The sequence below is a fragment of the Wyeomyia smithii genome, chromosome 2 (genome assembly GCF_029784165.1).
Source record: "Wyeomyia smithii strain HCP4-BCI-WySm-NY-G18 chromosome 2, ASM2978416v1, whole genome shotgun sequence".
In the NCBI taxonomy this organism is placed as follows: Eukaryota; Metazoa; Arthropoda; class Insecta; order Diptera; family Culicidae; genus Wyeomyia; species Wyeomyia smithii.
The window spans coordinates 93,332,978-93,358,347 of NC_073695.1; the positions used below are offsets into that span (position 1 = coordinate 93,332,978).

Here is a 25,370-nt window from a genome sequence, read left to right on the forward strand (position 1 = left end):
CCAATCAAGAAATTTAGAGAAAAAAACTATCTCACATCTAAGCTAGCCAAACAGTACCAGCAGAAGACGTGCTTGCAGCGCTTGCACATCATCTGCGCACAGCCTTCGTCCTTCTCGATCGGAACGGCGCACATCGGACAGCACTTAATGAGATCATTATCAAACGGGATTCCGAGCGCGTCGGTTTGGCCATCCGCAGCTAACCGTCGGGTGTTCTCCTCACAGGACATCGTCGGGTGCCACTGTATCGAAAGTGAAATTAGTAAAGCCGCGTATAATAGTAATTATCGTGACACTTACCGCCTTCTTACAGCCAGAGCAAAAGTCCTCCCGACAGTTGGGACAGTGCACGGCACACGCCGACGGCAGATTCGATGAGGATGAAGGTTGCAGTTGAACTATTCTATCGGAAGACGAGTTACTGTTCGATTGCTGGTTCTGGCCGACCATGCAGATAGTTTCACAACCGGCTCTCGGGCACCAGGTGCGAAATTTATCTAGTTCCACTTCTGCGGAGTAAAAAAAAAGAAGCAATAGATTTTTTTCCAAAACGTTACGTATTATGAACAATTTTTGAAGCTTGTGCTATCGGGCAGCAGGCTCTGGTATCACCCATACAAGAAGGGCGTCGTTTACAATATGAAAACCTAAATTAATCCACCTAGCGGTCAGACCCAGCCTTTCTCATTCAAACTTATTATTTGTAAAAATAGATTTACATGAACGCTTTAATCCAATAAATGTATATTCACACTTAAGGTTCTAAAAAATTGATGTTGTAATCTATACATATCAAAATGCAGTCCGGTCTGTCTGTCTGTCTGTCTGATTCATATAGACTCGAAAACTACCGAACCGATCGACGTGAAAATTTGTAAGTAGGGGTTTTTGGTGCCGATCAAGGTTCCTATGATAGTTTGAGACCCCTCCTTCTTCTGGAAGGGAGGGGTCCCATACAAATGAAACACAAATTTCAGCACATCTCGAGAACTAATCAACTAAATGGAACCAAATTTGGCAGGTCAATGTTTTTAGTGGTAAAAAATATGTCCATGATGTTTTGACACCCCTCCTTTTTTGGAAGGGAGGAGTGCCATACAAATGAAACACAGATTTCTGCATATCCTGAGAACTAACCAACTGAATGGAACCAAATTTGGCAGGTGAATATTCTTAGAGGTAACAAATATGTGCATAATGGTTTGACACCCCTCTCTTTTCTATGAGGGAGGGGTCCCATGCAAATGAAACACAATTTTCGCACAGCTCAAGAACCAATCAAGAAAATACAACCAAATTTGGTATGAGAATGTTTTTAGAGGTAACAGATATGTCCATAATGGTTCGACGCCCCTCTCTTTTCTGGAAGCACATGTTTCTGTACAAATTTCTGCACATCGCGCGAACTAAATACCTCCCAAAATGGGTATTTCCGGTGTCATATTGATGCCAAATCTGCTGAAAATGACCGAATACCACCCAATATGAATATTTTCAGAATTAAGGCGATGTACAGAAGCCAAAAGCCGAGGATGTTGTCATTTCGATAAAACCAATCATTTCAAACGATTTGTTATTTGACTTTGATCATATCCTATGACCGATCGTCGTGCATTTGCAGACTTTAAACACATCGCAAGGTATCAATGAATTTGGAACGTTCAAATAGTACGATACCACACTTGAATTAAGTTAAGGCCACATATATCGATCAAAGCAGGTATAGTTTTAAATAGTCTTTGAATTTCTTTTCTTACCATAACTTTTGAGCCACATATCAAATTGTTATGAAGTTTGTTATTTGTGAGTTTGAGAGATGACTCCTTCGTATGACACTAGTTATGTTCAAATAAGTCATGTAATCTTTGGGATAATAGACTTTCGTTGTTTTATTAACAATTTAATACTTAATAGACTTTCGTTGTTGTATTAACAATTTAATATGCGTAAGTTCGATTATAATCAAATAAAATGGGAACGTATAGGGCAGCCAAATTTTGAAACCACATGTTCAATCATAATTCATCAGTTAACGCTTAACTAGTCCGCTCATCTGATAATAATATTGATCAAATCGGTTGTGTAGTTCCTGAGATAATGAAGTTTCGTGATTTTCACATATCGGTACATTACAAACGAAGTTACAGTTCGATTACAGTAAAATTCAATAGGGTGTTATAAGGCAGCTAGACTTTTCATTTGACACTAATTTTGTGGAAATCGGGTCAGCCATCTCTGAGAAAATTGAGTGAGTCCAGCTATTCATAGCTGGATTTCACATTTTTAAACATAACAGGCAAAGTAATAGTCCGATTGCAAAACAAATCAATAGGGTCTTATGGGGCAACTAGACCTTCCATTTGACACTGGTTTTATGAAAATCGGTCCAGCCATCCCTGAGAAACATGAGTGAGATTAAACAGTCTTCAAAACACGTTTCTTGTTATAACTTTTGAAACACAAGTTCAATTATTATGAAATTCAAAAGTTAAGGGTATTTCAGGTAGCCCGTTCATTTGAAACCAATTTTGTTCAAATCGGTTGTGTAGTTTTTGAGATAATGATGTTTCATGATTTTAACATTTTGATACATAACCTCTGAACTAAAAATTCGATTACAATAAAATTTAATAGGATCTTATGGGACAATAAGACCTTTCATTTGAAATTATTTTCATGAAAATCGGTCCAGCCATCTCTGAAAAAATTGAGTGAGAATAAAAATCTGCACATGCACACACACAGAAAATGCTCAGCTCGTCGAACTGAGTCGAGTGATATATGCCATTTGGCCCTTTGGAGCACTTTTATACTTTCGGTTTTGCAAGTGATTGCTATACCTTTCTAGGAGAAAGGCAAAAAGGATAGCACAGGAATCGAAAAAATGCCCTGAAGCTCAAACTACTAGCTTTTTAACTATTCTAGTAAATTTAAAAAAAATATAAAAGTGCGTAAAAAATCGCAGGGAAATTGTTCGCTTCGTTTGTTGCTTCTATCTTTGCTTACGGCGGAACTGCATTTCAGTATCTGAAGGCTACGCACTTCCGACACAGAGAACAGACATTCAAGTTCACATTAAGAAATTTTAAAATCGTTTATAAAATTTTGAATCAAAATACGTTAATAAAATAACTACATCTGTCTTTTGGTGCCCCAGTTGCTCTGCATAAATATTGCCGTATGGATATTTCATCGATATCAGTGTTTGGTTTGTCAGTGACGCGAGCGTCACATAGCAGGAGCATTATCACTTACCGTAAAAGACGGTTGCAAAGTTTTTACACATCCTTCGAAAATAAGATGAACGTCTGTTCTTTGTGCTTCCGAGTTGACTAGGAGCACCAAAATTTACAGGAGTGTTTAAAAAGCTATAATCTTTCACTGTATTTTCCAGTTTAAGTTCTTGTCGCCAGCTATAAACACTATTTTACCCTAGAGCTCAAACTAGAAAAGACGAAAGAGTATAGTTTTCTAACCGTTCCTGTGATTTGTGATGCCATTAGCCAGTTCCGAAGTGCGTAAAGTCTTCAGAGAATTAAATGAAGTTTTCCCGTAAACAAACGTAGAACCAGGCGAGCAATTACTCTGCAGCTATTTGACGCACTTGCTAGGGGTACCAAAATTCACAGAAATGGTTAAAAAGCTGTAATCTTTTAATTTTGCGTGTTTGAGATCTAACGTTTGCATTAAAGAAAATGTACACGAATTGCCGATTTTTGATGGGTTCACCTTCGCACATACTGACGAAAGTACCCATGCAGCATCAATCAAAGTAATCCATAAGTCAGCAAAAAAAATTGCAGGCTCTATTATTCGCACTCTTAACGTTATGGCGAAAACAGTGAGCTACTTCGCTACTCCGTTTAGAAATATGCGCGTTCAAACAACATCTTGGCACTATTGAAAGAAAGTCCTGTTCCGGACGCCGATGACCCTGAGCGAGAAGTAGTTCCAAAGAATGCTGAAGAAAAAGACCAAGGGAAAAGTGGCTACAGGTCGATGCAACCGGCCGAACAGTCAAAAAGTATCTGGCGAACATAAACATACATGTCAGGAAGCGGCAGTTTCGTCCACTCTACGGGGCTGCAGGCAATGACGGCTAAATAAGATGGTCAAGTCAGATTTTCCGGCGAATCGCGACGTGGTGGTGGTGATGGACGATGAGACCTACCCTTCCCTGGACCCTGGATGTTAACGACTGGCAGGGCACTTCGTATTTTACTTTCCCCACGAAGAAATGAGCCCTGAGGTGAAGTTCATTTCACACACCAAGTTCCTCAAGAAGGTGCTGTGTGACTGACAATCAGCGAGAAAGGGATGTCAAAGCCACTCTTCTTCCGCTTCGGACTAGCCGTGAACGTGGAAATTTATAGTCCGAAGTGCCTGCTGGAAGTTGCGTCGTCCATCAGGAAATACCATAGGGGCAAAGATGGGTATTTTTTCCGGATCTGGCGTCGTCCCACTATTCGAAGCGATCGTTGGAGGAGATGGAGCGGTTGGATATCGATGTGATACCCAAGTCGAACCCGGCCTACGTTCCTCATTGGATTTGTGAAAAAAGGCAAAAAATACTTCACAAAACTAGCTTCTATTGATTACTGATTGGTGCTTAACTATTGCTTTTTCATAGAACTTTTCCATGCCAAGTAACAATAGGGTTTACGTTTTATTGTTATAAAAAATCATGCTACAAAAATGTATGCGTCTTAAGCCCAACGTTTCTCCGGGTATTGCCAGATACAAAATCAATTTCCTATTTTCATGCTGTACTTTGTAATTCCTTCAAGAAGAAAACTAGAAAAAATTGAAAAAAATCAAAGAGGTTGTGTATCAAACACGATCGCAAGGTTAACGTAGAATTACCACAGCCTGTCTAATGTAATATTTGATGTCAGTAACTTATCAATACCAATAAAATAACTCTCAAAATAATGTGGCGACGCTAAAGAGATTCAAAGTGATATCTGTCGTATTTGGCTGTTTTACAGAAACCGGAAGTCATCATTTTGAATTTCAAAATGGCATCTACAATTGATTTCTAGTTTCTTGACATCATTCTAATTCCGAAAATATCCATATTGGGTGGAAAGTCACCCTCTTGAATTTTAAAATGGTGCCTGGAGTTGATTTTCGGCCTCGGGACACCATCTCGAATCCGTGAATACCGATGTTGGGTGGCATTCGGCCAATTAAGGTCGTTTCCCAGAAACTAGAAGTAGAGCTTCGTAGCCGCAAGGTTACAGAGTTCGCTTTGACAAGCAGGCGGTAATAGGTTCGAATCTAAGTAGAACCAAGCTGTTCGTTGGCAAAAGGACTTTTAAGTATGGGTTTATTCTCAGGCTCTTTCACAGAAAACTTCACTCTAGACTTAGGGGTACTGGGGGTAAGCCCGGCCCCCTAAGGGAAATGATTATTCATTGGCACTTGATGGCGAATATTGTTATATTTCTTTTACAAAATCATTGCGCATATTGTTTTCTACAAGATATGAAGGTTTTCAGTACTTTAAAACTGTGTTTTTACAAGGAATAGTGAAGTTTTGAAACTAAGTTAAAAACGACGTTTAGCAATCAGTGCGGGTGAAACCGGCACCCCTTGGGGGTAACACTGGCACCTAAGTTTGTTCATGAATTTACTCGAATTAACTGAACCAATTTGAATTCGTAAAACGCCGAATGAGAGATCTTACATTTCTGTATGTTACTGTTGAATTTGGTTGTTGTCGGTTAGCTGGTTCTGGGGAGATTGCCGGAACAAGTTCCGGTGAACATTATGTATAATCAATTAAAGAATTTGATACTCGGCAAGCCTATCATGTGGCACTTCAAATCATATTATTAACTAGTTTCATTGAAGCCAGGATCACATTGCCAACACTGGAGCATATTTCAAATACCACCGGGAAAGCCGTCAGTTTTGTGACTTGATTCAGTACATTTGACACCTCTAATAACCCTTGGAATCATTCATAAATCATAATTCAATTAATTAATTTATTTATCAGCAAGACATCGGTTATAGATGAGAAATATGTGTCAGTAACATCCAACTAGCCTCAGACCATGTCGGACTTACCCCACTCACTGGGTGACGGTGTTACCCCGACAGCACACATTTGTTTAAAAAAATTATTTCTACAAATTTATCGCTTCAATTTACTTCAGATCGAATTCCTGTAATTGCTAACAATACAGGCAACAAATTGTAGAGCAACGAAAAATTATCTTAGTCTTTCCAAATGAATAAAAGCTTACGTCCCACTCACGAAAAATTACATCCGTTTACGCATTTGCTGCAGTAGCGTATGTTTTGTCTATTATTTTGACGTTCGACGTTTCATAGTGGCTTCGATGTGTCTTAAAGTGTCTAAAATATTAAATACCAACACTTCACATATTCTAAAACACAGTTAATTAGCGTTTTCTAGTAAAATCCTAGGGGTGACGGTCTTACCCTCAGTGCCGGGCTCACCCCCAGTACCCCTAATAACCACTGGTCCAAAGCTTCAATATCATAAACTAAAGCACGTTACACGCTGTTAGACTGACAGCTTGCAGGAGGCTATGACAAGGTCAATAAGAAAGGAAGTAGGTTACTAAGTCTGAAGGAGAAGACGAAAGCACTATTACACGTTACAATAAGTGACACTGAAAAAAGGTAAAAACAAAAATGTGCGAATTTGTGCAAAAGCATCCAAACAATGCCACAAAAGATAAAAAAAACTATTGATCGCAGTGGGGTCTCTAAAAAAAACCAAAAGTCATCATCTTGAACTTCAAATGGCATCTGAAGTTGATTTTCGGAATCAGTGCATCTTTTTGATTCCAAAAATACCCACATTAGGTGTAGCTAGTCATTTTTCGATGTTTTTCAGAAACCGGACTACCATGGACTTCAAAATTACGTCTGAGGTCGATTTTAAGTCTCTGGGTATCATTCTGATTCCGGAAGTTTCACAGAAACCGGAAGTCACCATTCAGACCTTCAAAATGGTGCCTGGAGTTGATTTCCAGTTTCTGAGCATCGTTTATTTCCAGTTTCTGAGCATCGTTTATAATATTCTTATTAGGTGTTATTTGTCAATTTTTTTTTAACTGAAAGTCTCCATCTTAAATTTCATAGTTGCGTCTGGAGTCGATTTTTGGCTTCTGGGTATCATTTAGATTCCAGAAATAACCATATTGGGTAGTATTCATTTTCGGAAACCGGAAATCGTCAACTTGGATTTGAAAATGTTGTCTGGATTGGATTTCCGGTCCCTGAATATCATATAGATTCCGGAATGACAATTTTCAGCTATTTTCCAGAAACCCGACCTTGCCATTTTATATTTTAAAATGGCGTCCTGTGGTCGATTTTGGCTTCTGTGCATGATCCCGTAACGAAAATACCCATATTGGAAGCCAGAAGTCACCATCTTCAATTTCAAAACGGCGTCTGAATTTGGTCTCCGGTTATTGGGCATCATCTCGGTTTCGGAATGCATAGTTTTGGGTTTTTTCCATAACTAGAAGTTGCACTTCAGTTTTCAAAATGGCGTCTGGAGTAAATTTTTGGCCTATGGATGTGCATCATCTCGATTACCGAAATACCCATTTTGATTCCAGGAATACACCCACAATAAACGGAGAAGATTTTGTTACTCTCGGGTAACATTTTATTGCTTTTTGTGTCTTATGACCGCGCATTAGACACAAAAAGTAGTAACCAAAAAGTAACAAAATATATGACGGCCACATGCTTGTATGTGTTTCTGCAGGGGGACATTCAACCAAAAGCCGTAATGCATGTATGAGCAAGACTTCACTCGGTGTATTTGTATTATTGCAGCTATCAGGTTCATTTCTGTTCCCTTCATTCACACATGAGCAGAATCTCAACGGTGAACCTCAAAAGTCAAAATAGAAACGTCACTGTTTCGTTCCCCACGGTCGACTTGAAAATGAAAAATGACCAGAGTTGCTGGAGATGGGAATATGGGTTATCTAGATGGGTACGTGTTTTGTATCATCGAACAGATCTCAATGCGTTCCCATGGAGCAATGAGTGTGTGTTTTCACCATGTCTTGCATCCGCTAGCTAGAAAGGAAATACTTGTGCTTTTCTCAAACGATTGTAGAACGCAAATTAAGTCTTTGGAATTATCAACGTTTTCTTACTGTATGACGGAGAAAAAAATGACACCTGGCAGCTTTCGTCATATTTTTTCTCTACTCCGTGTGCGTATGACGGATAAACTAATATGCACTCTCCGTATGAATTAAAGATGCAAGAAACATGTGCAAAATATTCAATAGTATGTGTTTTTTGTTGACTGGCGGTTAATGTTATTACCTTTTAAGTAATAAATTAAATAGAAAGAGGAGCATTTTTTGTTATTACTTACGAAGAAACAAGTGACAATTTTGCGTGTGATTGTAACGGCCATAGTCATGATCTCGTACCATGTGCAACACACATGACATGTATGTCATTAAGTAACAAATCTATTACAAAACGGAGAATGAATGGTTATTGCTTTTAAAGTAACAAGGAAAAGTTATGGGTGTAGTTTTTGAGTCTAAAGGTGACAGATAGACAGACAGACAGACAATCGCATTTATAGATTTAGAAGATAGAAAAATTTAAAGTAATATTTTTTCTTACAGCGAATTTTCTCAAAAAAAAAACATAATATCTGTAATTATTTTGCCGTAATTTTGATTTTGATTTGATTTGTATTTTTTCAAACAAAAAACAGTATACGGCCTGTTGAAAAAGATAGGGATTTTTTTTCTTTATTATAGAGACTTTCAGTCTTCGACTGGTTCGTCTCTTAAAGATAGGGTGAAATCACCTTAAGTTATGCGAAAAATTCCCTCAAGAATTCCAGAAACCCTTTATTGGGAAACATCTTAGTCGGCATTCATAAATTACGTAACGCTCATAGGGGGGAGGAGGGTATCCTTGATCCGTCACGAAACAAAAAATCTCTGGAGAGACCCTCCAAAACTACCCTTTTTTATAAAGGAAATTCTTCTACAGCGTTACGTAATTTTTATGGGGACAGGCGTTTGCGTTACGTTTTGCTACATATAGGAGAATACGGATCCAAAAATTGGATTTTTTGCGTTACGTAATTCATGGATGTCGCCTTATGCAGCCAATCTACATCAGAAACACGAGAAACGTTTATACATTCCGATTTATGTTAAGACAAATTGAGTTAAACTGACTAGCGGTCAACTATAGGAAAGGGGTCTACTATAGGTTAATTTACCCCGGATTAAAATTTACAAATGTTTCTCGTGATTATGATGCGGATTAGATAGGGTAAATTAACTTTTAGTGGACCCCTTTCCTATAGTGTACAACTCACTATATTAACTGAATTTATGCAAAAACCCGAGGGATTTTCAGAAAATTTCCATCGGGAAACATCTCATCTAGCTAATCTAATTCACAAACATTTATGAATTCTGATTTATGTTAGGAGAAATTGAGTTAAGATTGAGGTGGCACACTATAGATTAATAAAGAAAAGGGGTCTACTATAGATTAATTTACCCCAGATAGGATGTTGGCAGTTTTGGCAGGTCCACTAGAGGACGTGGTCCATCCAAGGTAGTTCAACCCTAAATAGAATCAACAACAAGCTAACCATAGAAAAGATGAGAGGATTTTTATGCCTATTTGAGGAGGAAAAACTATTGGGTTGGAGAAAAAGAAACGTCGTATTTCTGATCGAAATTTGACGCTTAATTTAACATACTTAGAATGATCCGATTTAAATCAAATATGGCAACTTCATTATTCCCCCTTTATAAACCCCCTCCCCCTCATCACCATCTTTGGCGCGCTATAACTTGAGACTCAAACGTACGATCACAACAATGTCAAAACGTCACTTGTAGCACAGATTATAGCTATTCAACCATTCCTATGGATTTTGGTGCCCCCAACCATCACCAAAACGCGTAAACTTACGTGAGATTGTCGTATAGAAATTGCTCGCCGGCTTCGTCGCTTTAATGTTATGTTTACGAGGAAACTCATTTAATTCTCTGAAAAAACGGTAATAGTTTGGGACACCAATACTCACAGGAATGGTCCATTTTTCCGGTTTGAGTGTTTGGAGTGCACCTGTGTTGACCAGTGTAATTATTGTTGATCAAAACCAAAACAATAAGCCAACCATTCTGATAGAAATATAGAATCTTGTTTTATTAACCAAACACAATGACCCGAACTAAGAATTCGATGTGTGACTCGACTAATTGAATGTCATTGAAGCTCGAAATCGATCAAAAGCCTAATGCTTTTTATTGAGTACAAAATCCGAACCTGGCTTACCGAATTGGATGATGTGTTTAAGTATGTGTGTGTTGGCAAAAAGAGAATCATTTTATTTTTTCTAAAGGTTCCGCAAGGTAGTAATTTAAGTTCGGTACTATTGTATGTATTGTATTGTGTCCTATGTAGGACCAATTATGTAAGTTCGTGAGTAAGTATATAGCAAGTATCATCAATATTACATCAAGAAAAATTCGACATAATTACTTATAATAGGAGGCGTTCAGTGTTTCAATAATAATTGAGTTTTGAACTCAGAATTATATTTGAAAATCACCAAGGCTAATTTGAAATTTCGGTTTATAACTCTTCTGATAAGTTTTTGTTATCTAGCGTTGTTTCTTTTGTTTCATTGGTGTGATTCGTTACACCATCACTATCAGCATATTTTTCGCATTTTAACATTTGTTTAATACACATGAAATGAATTATTTAAAAAAAATAAGTTAAAAACTCCACGGTTGTTACTATGAAACCAGCCTTTCAATATCTGAACATTCGAAGGTCATGTCATCAGGGGTCGATTTTAAAAGCAGTGCCTTTATGTGCATGCCATTTAATCATTTCCGCAATCCTCGACTTTCTCCGAGTGTAATTGCATTATCACTTGCGAACGGTTCCACACATCGGCAGTCGGTTATTGAATAGAGGTACACATAGCAACTCGTTCCCTCTACTGGCTTCGTCGCATTTATCCGGATTTGCTTCCAGCATACACCAAACACAGAAACTGGTTCGACCATGGACAGTGTCATAGACGGTGGCAACGCGTAATATATAGTTTTCCTATTCAACAAAATTATTGGCTATGACGATGCGACGTACTGCGATTTCACCAAAAAGAAGATGGGATTTTTTTCTGGGAGTTAAAATTGTTGTTAAAATATTCAAAACTTCTTGAGTACTACCGTTGATCACTTTTCATTACAAAGTTTGTTCAATTTCTATATTCCGTATGTAATTACAAACAGCAGGAAAACTACTCTCCAAAAATCACACAGCTTTCAGGGATTTAGTGTACTGAATAAAAACTCACTACAGACCTTGAAGCAGTCACTTCAAGTGGCAGATTAAGATTACCTGTTAGTGTTCAACTGAGTGGTTAATAATTTAAGTGCATATCAAGAGAATTAATGACATTAATTCCCGGGCCAGCTCCATTGCATCATATGCGTATTGAACAAATTGGCTTCTTTCTAGAGATATAATTTGTTAAAAATGCAATTTTTCATGCGTCCGTCTTCTTTGGATAACAGACTCTCAGTATCATCGAAACTTAACAGACAAGAATTGTGTATTTTACCGTCATACTTTACCTTACCTCGCACATTGCCGTAAATGGTATGTCTCTTAGTATGAACGTGTGGGCTGTAGCTATCGGCGACCTCAAATAAAGATGATGATCGCAGCAAATGATGACGACGGGAATGACGTGAAGGAATGCAGGTTATAGATTGACGAACGTATGGTGCAGGGTTATCAAGGAATTTAGTAGTCTTGGAGTAAGATCTGATATCTATAGCGATTATAAATTGCGATTATAAATTGAATGGAATCAAACAAACCCCATACTTGGAACTTGGTTTCAAAATCTTAGATACCAAATTCTAGTTCAAAACTATAACAATTCACTAGTTATGTTAATTCCTTTATGTTGGTGGACATCTATGAATGGTTTCTACTTATTTGTTTCTGCCCAAAAATATGAACATAAACATTCTATTAAACTACACGTGGCCAGCTTGGTTTTGAAAACAATTTACATCACATATCTCCCATTTGTAGATCATCTCAGTCCAGGAATAATGATAAAAAATGTTACCTACTCCTTTTGCATTTTAAAAATCTTTCAATAAAAAGAAATTGAATTTTTTTATATAATATAATAACCTATTCTGAGTTTGGTAATTTCTCAGTTTAGTTCTGCTCGAAGTAAAATGAAGTAAGTTTTTTTTATTTAAAGTTAAATTTACCAATTTGGGATTGTAGTACCCCATTCTAAAAAAATTTCAACGAAATGCTGTAACATAACGTATGAGACGGTTACGGAAATTTCGAAGCAGAGATTGGATATAAACACAAATCTCAAATGGCAAACCTTGAAAAGATTTAGTTGATCCACAACTGAATGGCTCCGGTTTCGGAAGCTTCTTAATCAGTGGTCTTTTCAATTTCCAGTACTACAAGGTCTTGTTCGCGAAAAAAGAAGTGCCATAAATATTTTATTGCTCGATAATAAATTGCGATTTCTTATTGTCGAATAACATACTATACAAGCCATTAAACTCAGATGGTGAATGAGCATTAAAACAGTTGTCTCAGTATGGCTTCGAAGCTAAATCTTCAAGAAACTAATAAAAAATATATTTCAACTTTTAATTGTGGAATTTTTTACTGTTGAAAAGAGAACGTCCAGAATGCATGTATTTCAGAGCTACACGATCGCGTGTCGCGTTTAATTCAACTAACCTTGACCTGGTACCTTCCGTTCCCTTTACTTTACACAAGTTCCAGCAACCAAGTTCTGACAGTGGAAAAAGTAACGGCAATTAATGTGTATACAAATGAATTACGAAAATACTATGACTTTTGAGACAGCCCTACGTCTTCAGTAAAAGTTTAGAGAAGAAAATTTGACCTTCACAACATGCTCAACACAGCGCTTTCGGGGTTTCTCAATAATAGATTTCTCCCAAAACATTACTTTCTAAAAGAAATAACACCTGATGTAACCACGGAAAGACCTCTTAAAATGAGGTTTATTTTTGTACATTTTGCCACTTCGTTGACGGCAAGAGAAAAAGAGTTAGTGGGTTAGTCGTCCGACTTTGTTTTATTCATTTTAAAAGGCTGCTGCAGGTAAATCATTGCGACCATCCTGAATGTATGCACTGTTCGTAGAAGGACAAACGTGGGAACTGTATATATATTTTCCCAAGCAAACTTGGGGAAAGCATGTTAGAATATCATTAGGTTCAAGTCGTCGCCTTTAGAGGTTTGACCTCTTTTCGGTCTAGGGGAGCATGACGATGAGAGCAAATATTTTTTAAAAAGCACGACAGATTCTGTGGCAAGATTGAGCTTTTTTTTAGAAGAGCACCGTGTGTAAACCGGTTACAAGATAACAATCCATTCTCCAAATAGAAAAAAAAAAACATAGTTTACGCAAATGAAACCAGTGTAATAGTCGTGAATTTAGCACCTATATAAATCTAGCAATTAACTAACCTCTATTCAGTCGGTATCGGTGGTGTTTCTCCACCAACGAGGGCGATGCCAGTGTCGTAATTTCGCCGATCGCAATAATGCCCTGGGCGGGGCACATTGCATCCGGGCAGGATACTTCGTACGCACCCTCGGAGATCTCGAACTCGATGTACGCCGTCATACACTGGAATAAAGAGAGAAAAAAAAACAATAGAAAGGAAGTGGAAAGCATGATAATGATTTTTTTTACGTTTCAAAGTGCTAATAGAATCCCGGCAGCCACTTTGAATTCATCGTGCCCACGCCTGTCATGGACATCGTAATGTGCCTTTGGTAGGCGATGATTTCATTGTCCATAAAGTTTTACGAGTATTGTTACGCTGTGGTTGTATTTGCATTCCATAGAAACTGTTTTAACTCGAGTGATTATCCGAATGATGCGCTCAGTTGAACAGCATAATCAATAATAGGATAAACCAGAGATTACTGAGGAACTCCATAAAATTAGGCATTATTTTAACATAAAATGAGGGTAGAATTAAGTCAACACTGACTCGGCAAACAACTTGAATTTGTGTTCTATTATTTACTCACAAGAGAACTTTACAGTGAAAAATTAGTTTGTTTATACACAAAGCAATGTATACAGTTCCTAAACTATAACATTAAATTGATCGTGAACTAGCGGGAAAATGTTCGGCAATGCGAATGTTTTTCTTATTGTGTGTGCCTCGTAGATACAACTTTTCAAGTGAACCGTAAATCTACGATGTTAAAGAATTATAAAAGTTCAGCTAAAATGTTTCCTGAAGTGACACTAAATTAGGTTTAAGCTTTTTGAAGTGTAAATATTTTTAAAATTATTGTGTCATGGTGTTAACTTAACAAATTGAAATAGAGTGCTCATTGGCATTTAGTATTGTGATGAAAACGTTACATCCACTCTCTCAACCCTTATGTTGATTTTACGCACATTTAAAATCGTAAAGTCGAAATAAGTTTGAAAACGAAACACAGATTTTTTCAGTGAATAATTCGTTGTAACAGTTATCTAATCTTTAATAAAGAAATATTAAAGCCAAGATAACTGTTCCAATCTATACAGATAGAAATTTATTTCCGTCTGTCTGTTTGTCTATCTGTCTATCTGTCTGTCTATCTGTCTGTCTGATATACATAGACTTGGAAATGACTGAACGAAAGGTTCTCATGAGACCCCACCCTCCTCTGGAAAGGAGAGCTCCCATACAGATGAAATACAAACTTCTGCATAACTCGACAACTTATCAAGCGAAGAGAACCAAATTTAGAACGTGGATGTTTTAAGAAGCAAGAAATACTTCTATGGTAGTTTGACACTCCTTCCTGCTGTAAAAGGTAGGATTCCCATATAAACAAATATCTGCACTCGAGATTTGATCAAGCAAATGGAACCAAATATGGTAGATCAACACCCTTCTCTACTGTATAAGGGAAGGAAATTTGTTATGTGCAGGTTTTTGAGAGTGAGAAATGTTTTCACGTCGATTTGACATCCCTCCCTTCTCTGGAATGATGTTATGACACCCCAACGGAAGGTCAACTTTACTTTAAAGGAAAAATAATTGATTTATTTTATATTTTTTATGCGGTCGGGTTGATTAGGATTTTATAATACTAAAATGACGATTTTTTAAAAGTGGCCTTCAATCATACATACGACGTATAAATTGAATAAATAAATATTAAATAAGAGCTGCCGAAGAATTCAAAAATGAACGAGCACATGTTTTTTGGCTGTTTTGGTTATTTTTTTTCCTCATTTAGCTCAATGTTTTTTTTTTTATTGTGTGCAAGATTACAAAAAAAAAACTACATTCGTATGGAGTGAAATTGATCAATGAGGTTTATTAATCACAGAAAAATTCATGATAAAAAGTGTTGATTAAAAGATATTGATACTAGATAGTGCTAACGTGCCCTTAAATGTAACTTCTATGTGATCCCGTATCTAACGAAGTTAACCTTTGTGCAACGAACCGAACTAAAATCGGTTGAACGATGAGCAAATGAAAGCAAAATAAATTAATTTGATTTTGTGACCAATGAACAGTGTTTCCCCTGAAATATCGTTATTTTCGTTTCCAAAGAAATGTAATTATTATTGAAAACCATCATTTATTACGTTAAGAGGTTATATACCTTTTAAGTTTTAAAAAATTCGAAAATTTTTTTATTGCATTATCTTTAAGTACAACTTCTTGAGAACATTTTTACAAATTTTTATAAAGATCTGAGCAATAGAAAAAAAGTTACCGCGATTTTAAGCGCGCCTCGTCATAAGCTAAACTTGAAACTTTATACGCATTTATTTCGGAATGGTAAATTTTTAATAAGGGGGGGTTGTTAGTAGTTTAAGTATTTATGATATATATTAGTAAATGATGAGTCACGGTGCTCCCACAGACCGTTATTATAAAAAAAAAAATGCACCAAAGAATCTAAGTACACGATTCGATTCGTTATGACGTCCAGAATCGCTGGTCAAAATTTTAAAATCATTGTACGGTACATTTTTGAGTAATGCCTTTTTGAAGGTCGTAAAGTACAAAAAAGTGATATAAAAACGACAAAATACTCACTGTAAAGCACGTTTTTCAGCCACAATTTTATGAAACAACTTCCAAAATAGTTTCTGCACATTCCGAATATTATATTTCAAGGCATTTGCAATTGATGGAAAGATTTATTTGAAAATCCCACAGTGCACAGTGATCTAAATTCGAAAAATCGTGATCGTTCTAGATTTGACTATGAAAAATTGATTTTATGTAGTCAATGTCTTCAGCAAAATTGTTTCATAGAATAAGGCCTTACTTTTGGCGTTTTTAGTTTTTCGATCAATCCACCTAACAGTTAGATAAAAAAAATATTTTTTCTAATTTTCAATATACCGGGTTGCTTTCTTCAGCAATGTTGTGGAAAACTTTAAAAGAAAAACAATTGCTGAATACTGCGATGTTCTATCTGTACGTTAAACACGACAAAATAGAGTTTTTTGTGGAACACCCGTCCTTAAAATCAGTTTTTTGTCGATAATTTTTTCTGTGATTCTCGAAACAATAAATTTTACAAAGTCTTGAGGAAAGCTTAGTTGAATGCATAAATTCTAAGAACATTTTGCATTGTTTTGACCATTACAGACGAAATTATAGACAAAAAAACTGATTTTAAGGACGGGTGTTCCACAAAAAACTCTATTTTGTCGTGTTTAACGTACAGATAGAACATCGTAGTATTCAGCAATTGTTTTTCTTTCAAAATTCTTCACAACTTTGCTGAAGGAAGCAATCTGGTATATTGAAAATTAGAAAAAATATTTCTTTTATCTAACTGTTAGGTGGATTGATCGAAATACTGAAAACGCCAAAAGTAAGGCCTTGTTCTATGAAACAACTTTGCTGAAGACATTGACTACATAAAATCAATTTTTCATAGTCAAATCTAAAACGATCACGAGTTTTCGAATTTAGACCACTGTGCACTGTGGGGTTTTCAAATAAATTATTCCACCAATTGTAAATGTATTGAAATATAATACTTGGAATGTGTAGAAACTATTTTGAAAGTTGTTTCATAAAATTGTGGCTGAAAAACGTGCTTTACAGTGAGTATTTTGTTGTTTTTATATCACTTCTTTGTACTTTACGACCTTCAAAAGGGCATTACTCAAAAATGTACCGTACGATGATTTTGAAATTTTGACCAGATATTCTGGACGTCATAACGAATCGAATGGTGTACTCAGATTCTTTAGTGCATTTTTTTATAATAACGGTCTGTAGGAGCACCGTGGAGTATGTGTGTCGAATCACAAATGGTGACTTCTCAACACTGTTAGAAAAATTGTAAATTTAATTGTTGAGATTTTTTCTTTCGCAATTAGGACTTATCATTCGTAGGGATTTAAACCTACTTGTCAAGAAAGGGAAGTAAACTTACAACTAACCTAATTGCTAACTTATTGGCTATAAAGAGAGCTTAGCTTATCGTAGTAATTGAGAATTGCAACGATTTTTGTCGAAAATTGTTAATAATTTTATTTGACATAGCTTCTAATGTTGCAACACCAGTAAGTCTATGTAATTCGAGTGTACCAAACCAAGGAGGACGCTTCAAAATCATTTTCAGAATGTTATTCTGAATCCTTTGAAGCGTTTTCTTCCTTGTTAAAGAACAACAACAGCATAAAGCATTGCTGGTCTAAAAATTTGTTTGTAAATCAAAAGTTTATTCTTCAAACAAAGTTTGGAATTTCTATTAATGAGAGGACATAAACATCTCGTACATTTGATACACTTTGCTTGTATACTTTGAATGTGCTCTTTGAAAATAAGTTTTTTATCGTAAATTAGTCCCAAGTACTTAACCTTGTCAGACCAACTTAAAACAACCCCATTCATCTTGATAACGTGATTATTGTTTGGCTTAAGGAAAGAAGCCCTAGTCTTATGGGGAAAAATTATCATTTGAGTTTTAGAAGCATTGGGAGAAATTTTCCACTTTTGCAAGTAGGAAGAAAAAATATCTAAACTTTTCTGCAATCGACTGCATATGACACGAAATTTTTTTCCTTTTACGAAAATGGTCGTATCATCGCAGAACAATGACTTTCGTGTTTACGATTGCTACTGAACCGATTTTCTTCTTCTTTTTTTTAAATGTTCGTTAATAAACCACCCGGTCGTTTAACGATCGTTTTCTGATACATGAAGCTTAACTTTGCCGAGAAAAAATTTTAAAACATGTTTTTCCGGGAAAAACGTTCCCGTTTGCACTGAAAACAAAATACTTATGAAAACGATCGTTCAGATACCCAGCACACCTCCAATCTAATGAAATAATATGAGTTTTTTATTCTAAATGATCTGCTGGGTCTCTTTCGTAAACTCTATAAACCTCTGCAAAAAACAGCGTTTCGTGGAAACAGCCATTACTCCACAAATAATTGGTATTTCTTATGAACAAACGTGTTTTTTTAGGTTGATTAACATAACTTCCAGAAAGTTGCTACTTTTACGCAATAAAAAAGGTGCTACACGCTTGAAAAATCCAAACTTTGCTTTTTTTAATCGAGCAAAAAGGTATATAAACCCTTAATTGCGAGAAATAGTACATTCCCAATAGATGTATGGGATTTGGAGGTTGTTCAATTTCCTCTCGGTTTATCTCATGGGACCAGGGGCCGGCGGTTCATGTGGGTAGTATGGGTAGTAGTACCCACTTGGAAAATATCCATGTGGGTACTTACCTATACGGAACTATCTGACAAAACCAAAAAAAATGTAATGTTGCTAGCGACAGATTTTTTGATGGATATCGTTGAGCGAGAGGTTATAAATCTAAAGTTTTATGTACATTTGTGAAGTTTCTCAGGGAAAAGGATTATTTTTTTAATTGTATCATTTACGATAGAAGATTTCATTCAAGATAGGGTTCTAAATTCCATTTACGATAGAGTTCTGAAGTTTTGTTTTCTAGTAAAAATTTCCCATGCCAAATTTGAGCTCAATCGGACTTCGGGAAGTAGAGCCTTAAAGCGGTCAAAGTTACAGTTCTTTGATCGATGGAAGAAATGTTCGAGCTGGGAGTGTCTCTTGTGTGTTCTGGTGTAGCTCGAATCTCCCAGCCCAAAAGTGTCAGTGTCGCTGAAAGTTAATTTTTTTAAACAATTTTTTTTATGAAACCGGCATTTCATGCATTTCTAAGAGATTTGTTATCAGAAAAAATCGATTTCGGAAACTTCAAGAACTACTCTTGTGCATTTTTAGGCTGGTCAAAAATGTAAGACTTTAACGACTGTAAGTGAAACCGTATCAGAAGTTCGATTAAGCTCAAATTTTGGATGGAGACTTTTTCGAGAAGACAAAATTGTTTAGCCCTAACGTTAATTGAGAAAATGCCTAAAAAAGGCCGATTTTTCATGGGTTTACCTTTACACGCACTGACGAATCTACCAATGCAGCATCAATCATATTAACCCATGAGAAAAAATTGACTCGAACTCTAACCGTAATGGCGAAAACAGTGAAGCTACTCCACTCAGAAGTATGCGCGATCAAAGAACGATACCTTGTCGCGTCGAATGCGGACATCGTACGGAAAAGGGATACCGGTTACGCTTGTTTCGGTATCTACAACATCTTGTCACTGTTGGACTACAATCAGAGTATCGAGAGCAAGACCGGTTCCGGACGGCCGACGACCCGGAGCCACAAGAAGCTCCAAAGAATGCAAAGACCGAGGGTAAAGTGGCTACACCGCTTCGTACGCTTGATTGGAAGGTCGGTGTAACCGGCCAAACAGTGGGAAAGTACCTGGCAAACAGCGGCAGTCCCGTCCATTGGTCTCGGAGCTACAGGCAATGACGCAGTGGCAGCGGTTGAATGATATGGTCGAGTCGATTTTTTCGGCGAATCGCGATTTGGCAACGACTGGCAGGGCACTCCGTATTTTACTTCCCCCACGAAGGAAGTAAGCTCTGAGGTGAAATTTATTTCACACACCAAGTTCTCAAAGAAGGTGCTGCTTTGGCTGACAATCAGCGAGAAGCTCCGTACTGACCGTGAACGAGGAAATTTATAGTACGAAGTGCCTGCCGGAAGTTGAGTCGTTTATCAAGAAATACCATAGGAGCAAAGACGCTGTGCTCTGGCCGGATCTGGTGTCGGCCCACTACTCGAAGCAATCGTTGGAGGAGTTGAGGCGGCTGAAAATCAATGCGGTACCCAGGGTGCGTCCCATCCAAAGTTTCTGGGCGAACCAGAAGCGTAAGACCTACTCCAACAATTTAGTCGCAAAAATGGAGGAGGAATTGATAAATAAAACGAAGAAAGAACTCAAAAACATGCCCACATGCATGTTTTCGTCCACCATAGCGAATGTTCCGGTAAACTCCCGGAAGGCCATATAATTACCTTCCATGGTAAATTCATTGAAAACAATTATCTGTCTTGGTTTTTTGCTATCACCATCCGAAAAAAATTTTTTCATTACTACTGAACCAAAATTAGAAAATCCAATTTCTCTTAAACATTCCATTGGCATCCACTGTCAAATTCGTAAAATTATGTTCAAGTATCTCTAGGTCGCCCCTTCGGCTACGACTTTGTCACCCATGAGCCTTCTCTATTCCTTACCACCCACTCGGGAAAATAATGTGACGCCGGCCCTGCATAGGACCTTACTTAACACTGGTAAACAGGTTTATCCTTAGAGCACAAACTGCAAAACAATGGAAGATTATAGCTGTTTGATAGTTAAAAATAGTTCAAAAAATGTAAATAAATTATTTCATGAGTTCTTTTCCGCAAGTGTAACTTTTTGAAAACCTATGAAACGTAAAAAATAAAATTTAAAATGTAAGTTGCTTATCAAAATGACTTCAAAGACCAAGTTGGCAATAATTCGATAATTTTTTAAAGAAAAATACTGTTTTGATTCAAACTTCGAACACTCCAGAATAAAAATCGAATTAGGTATTATACTGCCGGTACCCGGATAACTGTCCCATAATGAAAAACAATATGTTGAGAAAACGGCGATTCAATATTATCCGTGAATTTTCTGATTTTCAGCTATTTTAACCCTCTCCCGCTCACGAGGTTTTTCATGATTTAAAAATACTTTCCGGGTCAATTTAGACAAAATACTTTGCAGGGTAGTTGAAATGACTGTAAATTCGAAAATGGTGCTCCAGAGCACCTATGAGCACAGCAGGGACTTTTTTAAAAACACGAAAAAAATTTTTTTTCTGATACTTTTTGAAGTATTTATTCAAATACTATAGGAAATAATGGAAACAACGTAGTTTCCGAGTTTCCGAAAAAAAACTTGGCTGACTGACTATTTGATGATTTATTTTTTATGGAGTAAGGAATTTTCTAGGCTAGAAAATTGGCTCTCACTGCGTCGATGAAAGGACGAGTTTTGAAGAGCTTGTCATATCCGAGTTCTCCTATTTTCTTCATCTCTGAGTTGTCATGTACCTAGATTTTGGATTGCAGCTTTTCCCAGAAATGGTAAGTTTTCGTTTTAGGTCCGCTTTCAATGCCTTTAGACCCACTTTCATTTCTTTCTTGGTCCGTTTTGCTGGTGTCTCTACTTCTGCCTCGTTTGTCTCGGAAAAATACTTATGAACTTCATCTGGTAATGGATCTATCGTAAACAACTTCATCTTCAATATCGCTTCCCATCTCATCAGCTTCTGATTCACCTCCTTCTAGAATCACCACGTAGGGAGAAGAACGGCCAGCAAAAATATGAAATCAGATATACAGTTTATTTAAGGCCATCGGTTTTTTTTTGTCTCCTGTATGCCCAGTGGTGCTCTAAGGCACCATTAAAAAACTTATGGAACAAGTGAACAAGAACAAAAATTGTTAATTTTATGGACCGTTACACTCAATGAACAATAGATCTACGTAAAAGTTATTTTTATTATAAAAACGAATAATGAATGTTATAGAAAAACAGTTGCTAAAAACACACATTATTTTTTTATCGTAAAATTCGGACTTTCTTCTGTAGTTTTCTTGATAACAGTTCAAACGTTGAATCAATCTGAAATTCGATATGCCAAGTTGAAAGTACATTAGAAATGCAAGATTTTGTAGAAAAAAAGAATTCAAAATAATATATTTTTTGTCGAGGTATGGTCATTACAATTCTTGGTGCTCTAGAGTCACCATGAGCGGGAAAGGGGCAATTACATCCAAAAATCAATGACCAGAACAGTTTCATGTCACCACAAGTTTAACGTTGAGAACAAAAAACCATGGGTGAAATGGTTTTACGTTATATAAATTGAAAAAAAAAAACAATATGGGACAAAATTTGCGTGTACATTTCGAAAGTACTCGCATATTTTGTCCCATCACATATAAATTCAGCCAGCAATCGGCTGTATCAGTGGCAACGTAGATTGTACAACAGAAAAACAACATTAGTCTAGTTGATTGAATGACATACTTCTATATGCCTAAAATTATCCGATATACACTAATCTGGAGCAAAATCATATGTTCGCAGTTTGTACCCCTATGCAGTGGAACCCCTATGGAACAGTTATGCGGGTACCGGCAATATAACTAATGTAATAGAAAGTATGAGTATTATACACCATTTCGTTTCCTTGTAATGTCCTTTACCCAGTGATGTAGGTATAGCTCTTTACTGTAGGACCACTTCCAGGAAATTAGCAGGCGTTGAAAGAAGTGACAGTCAGTATTTAGACAGTTTGCCAATCTATTTCTTAGGGCATCTTCAACGGTGGTCTATTTTTGGAACAATTTTATATCAGATTTACACCAGCAAAACCTGAATAGAACTAGCTAATATAGACCAACTTCACGTTACTCGCACCGGTGTTGTATATCTTGTTATTTTAAACCGCTGCCATCTGTCACCTTGTCACCTGTTGAATATCACAAACTGATCCCATGAGACTTGTTTTAATATCAAGCAAAGGGAAATTCGTTAATTTTTAGGCACAACAAAAGATTACCTTGGCAAGACGCCTAATACCTATCTACAAAACTTGGTATTATGAATTTGACGGTTTGAGTTAAATTTTAGTGACATTTTTTCAGGATGGGCTGGTACAGGATCGAAAAATTTATTGTGGAAGTCGGGTTTCGGAAGATAACGAAAAATATTTGATGTGAAAAATCTTCGCTTCGTTTATCCACACGCAAAACACTTATGTGAAAATACCTGAAAATGAGCTATTTATTTCAAATATGACATTTTACCCATTAATTAGTATTTTGGAGTAGCGTGCAAAGGGCTTAGAACGATCATTTTCCTGTTCCAAAAAGTGACGAAAATAGATCAAAACGTATACCAGTTCCAAATTTCTTCAGTTTAGATCTAGTATAAAACAAAATTTACAACACCGGTGCAGTAGTGAATTTGAGTTTGTTCCAAAAAAATAGAACAATAATCAACCTGCTGAACCTTTAAGATCAACGGAAAAGATCATTTTTCGTTGATGTTTTAGTGCAAATGTTACATCATAGCTTAACCTGTTCGAAATTTGATGCAGTACGGTATACAGAAATTCATATTGGCATTTTTTTCTAAGTTTTGAAATGCAAATTTTCTCAAGCATGACCACCTGCTATTTCATGGACATTTGACATAACAAAGGATTGTTTTTATGAGCAACCTAAATCATTTTTAAAAGTCTAGTTTTTTACTATATAAATGATTTATGCAATATAAATTTCCTGAAAAAAATACTTGATTTTATTCATACCGTTGTATAATTAAAATCTCTCTTAAAACATAGAGGGGTTGTGTTTGAGACATGAAGGACAAGGCATTGCTTTAGATTGGTTTTTGTATATGAAACTAAAATGCAATAGCGAACACGAATTTAGTTGCCTTTAAAAGTTCCACAGACGCTGTGCAAAAACTGGGCAGATTTTTCATAGTGACCTCATTCTTTATTGTTTGTACCCCAAGCTCGTTTGTAAAATTCGAAAAACATTTTTCATATCAATTTCGTGAAAAAGCCACTTAAAATCATAGATTTTGGTCTTTAAACTCACATAAAACAAATTTGCCTGCCAATTTCGAAACAGCAAGAAGTCTTCGGCATATCTTTTTCTTATGTTGCAATAATCCTGAACTACGGTCTTCATAATTATGAACTTGAGTTCCAAGCATTCGGAGCCCCGTCAAGACATCACTTTACGTGCTCTATAGGGACCTGGAAACAACAATCTTACCCAATGTAAGTTGCTGGTTCACGAAATACAGCACGTCGGAAATAATCCGTAATCAACAAAGTTTACTGATTCTCGTAATTTATTTAATGTTACCTCGTTGTTTCGTATGTTTAGTACGAACGCTTGCGACTGTGCCTCACGTATGTAAGCCTATCTTCATTCCCCCCTCAGTGTGGTTTATGTTTGTTGATTACTCCATGCCGCACTAACCTTAGTACATGTGTCTTATAATGCGGATAGTCGGGAAAATGCGGAACTGACATGCGTGGCCCGTGGTCCACAGCCAGTTCGGCTCGTTATGTTTCTCACTCATTGCGAACTCGCGGCGAAAGCTCCTAGCACCTGCATCAACATCAGTGTCAACAAACAACGGTGTTGATACAATTTGTGTGCCAAGTGTAAACTAACTCGAGTTCAACGGCAGTTTTCAATTAGCAATATAAACGGATCTAGTTTCGCGCTAAGAAGTGTGCAAGCGAGAAATGGTTTAAACTTCAATTTTAATTTTATTCAAGAGTATCTTTTCTATCTCTAATTGAGCTTCTTTGAAAACGCTTGACCTAGATATACCACCCACACTTTGTCGCAGTTCGAAACATTGACACGTGCTTGATTTTTTCTTCTGTGCAAACAACATGATATATTCATTGAAAGAACATCCTTCTTCATCATTTACCCCTCAGGGTCGTTTTTTTAATATCGCTTTCACTGGTGTATAAAATCGGGCAACGGTTCCATGTTTGTGCGTGCACAAAGCCATACAACCAGGCGTGGCTTTAGTAGTATGAAAATATTTTTGAGCGTGCCATTTGGTTTTTCCTTTCCACCTTCTAATATTTTTGTTTGGTTCACTGGTGGGAAGTGGGCTGCGGATGTAAACACGCATTTTGCGTTTCACGTTAGCGAAATTGGTTTAGGTTTAGGTTTGGACATCTAGCATCCCCATGGGTTTCATGTTAGACATCATGATAAAGGGTTCCCTGGGGTCATCTACGGAAACGCCTCGTACGTGTATGTAGGGCAAGTGCTGTAACCAACGGACTGCAAGCATCCTCTAAT

General features: G+C 36.8%; 1 protein-coding gene across 2 annotated transcripts in view; it reads right to left on the reverse strand.

Annotated features, from left to right (window-relative positions):
- LOC129721106 (uncharacterized) overlaps positions 1–25,370 on the reverse strand; it is a 173,723-nt gene that overhangs the window by 8,682 nt on the left and 139,671 nt on the right. For both annotated transcript variants that reach the window (XM_055673262.1, XM_055673260.1), the window contains 3 exons: positions 13,561–13,723; positions 301–509; positions 36–242 (listed from right to left, as the gene is read on the reverse strand). In XM_055673262.1, coding sequence (XP_055529237.1) covers positions 36–242; positions 301–509; positions 13,561–13,723 — 579 coding nt within the window. The remainder of the gene's footprint in view (positions 1–35; positions 243–300; positions 510–13,560; positions 13,724–25,370) is intronic.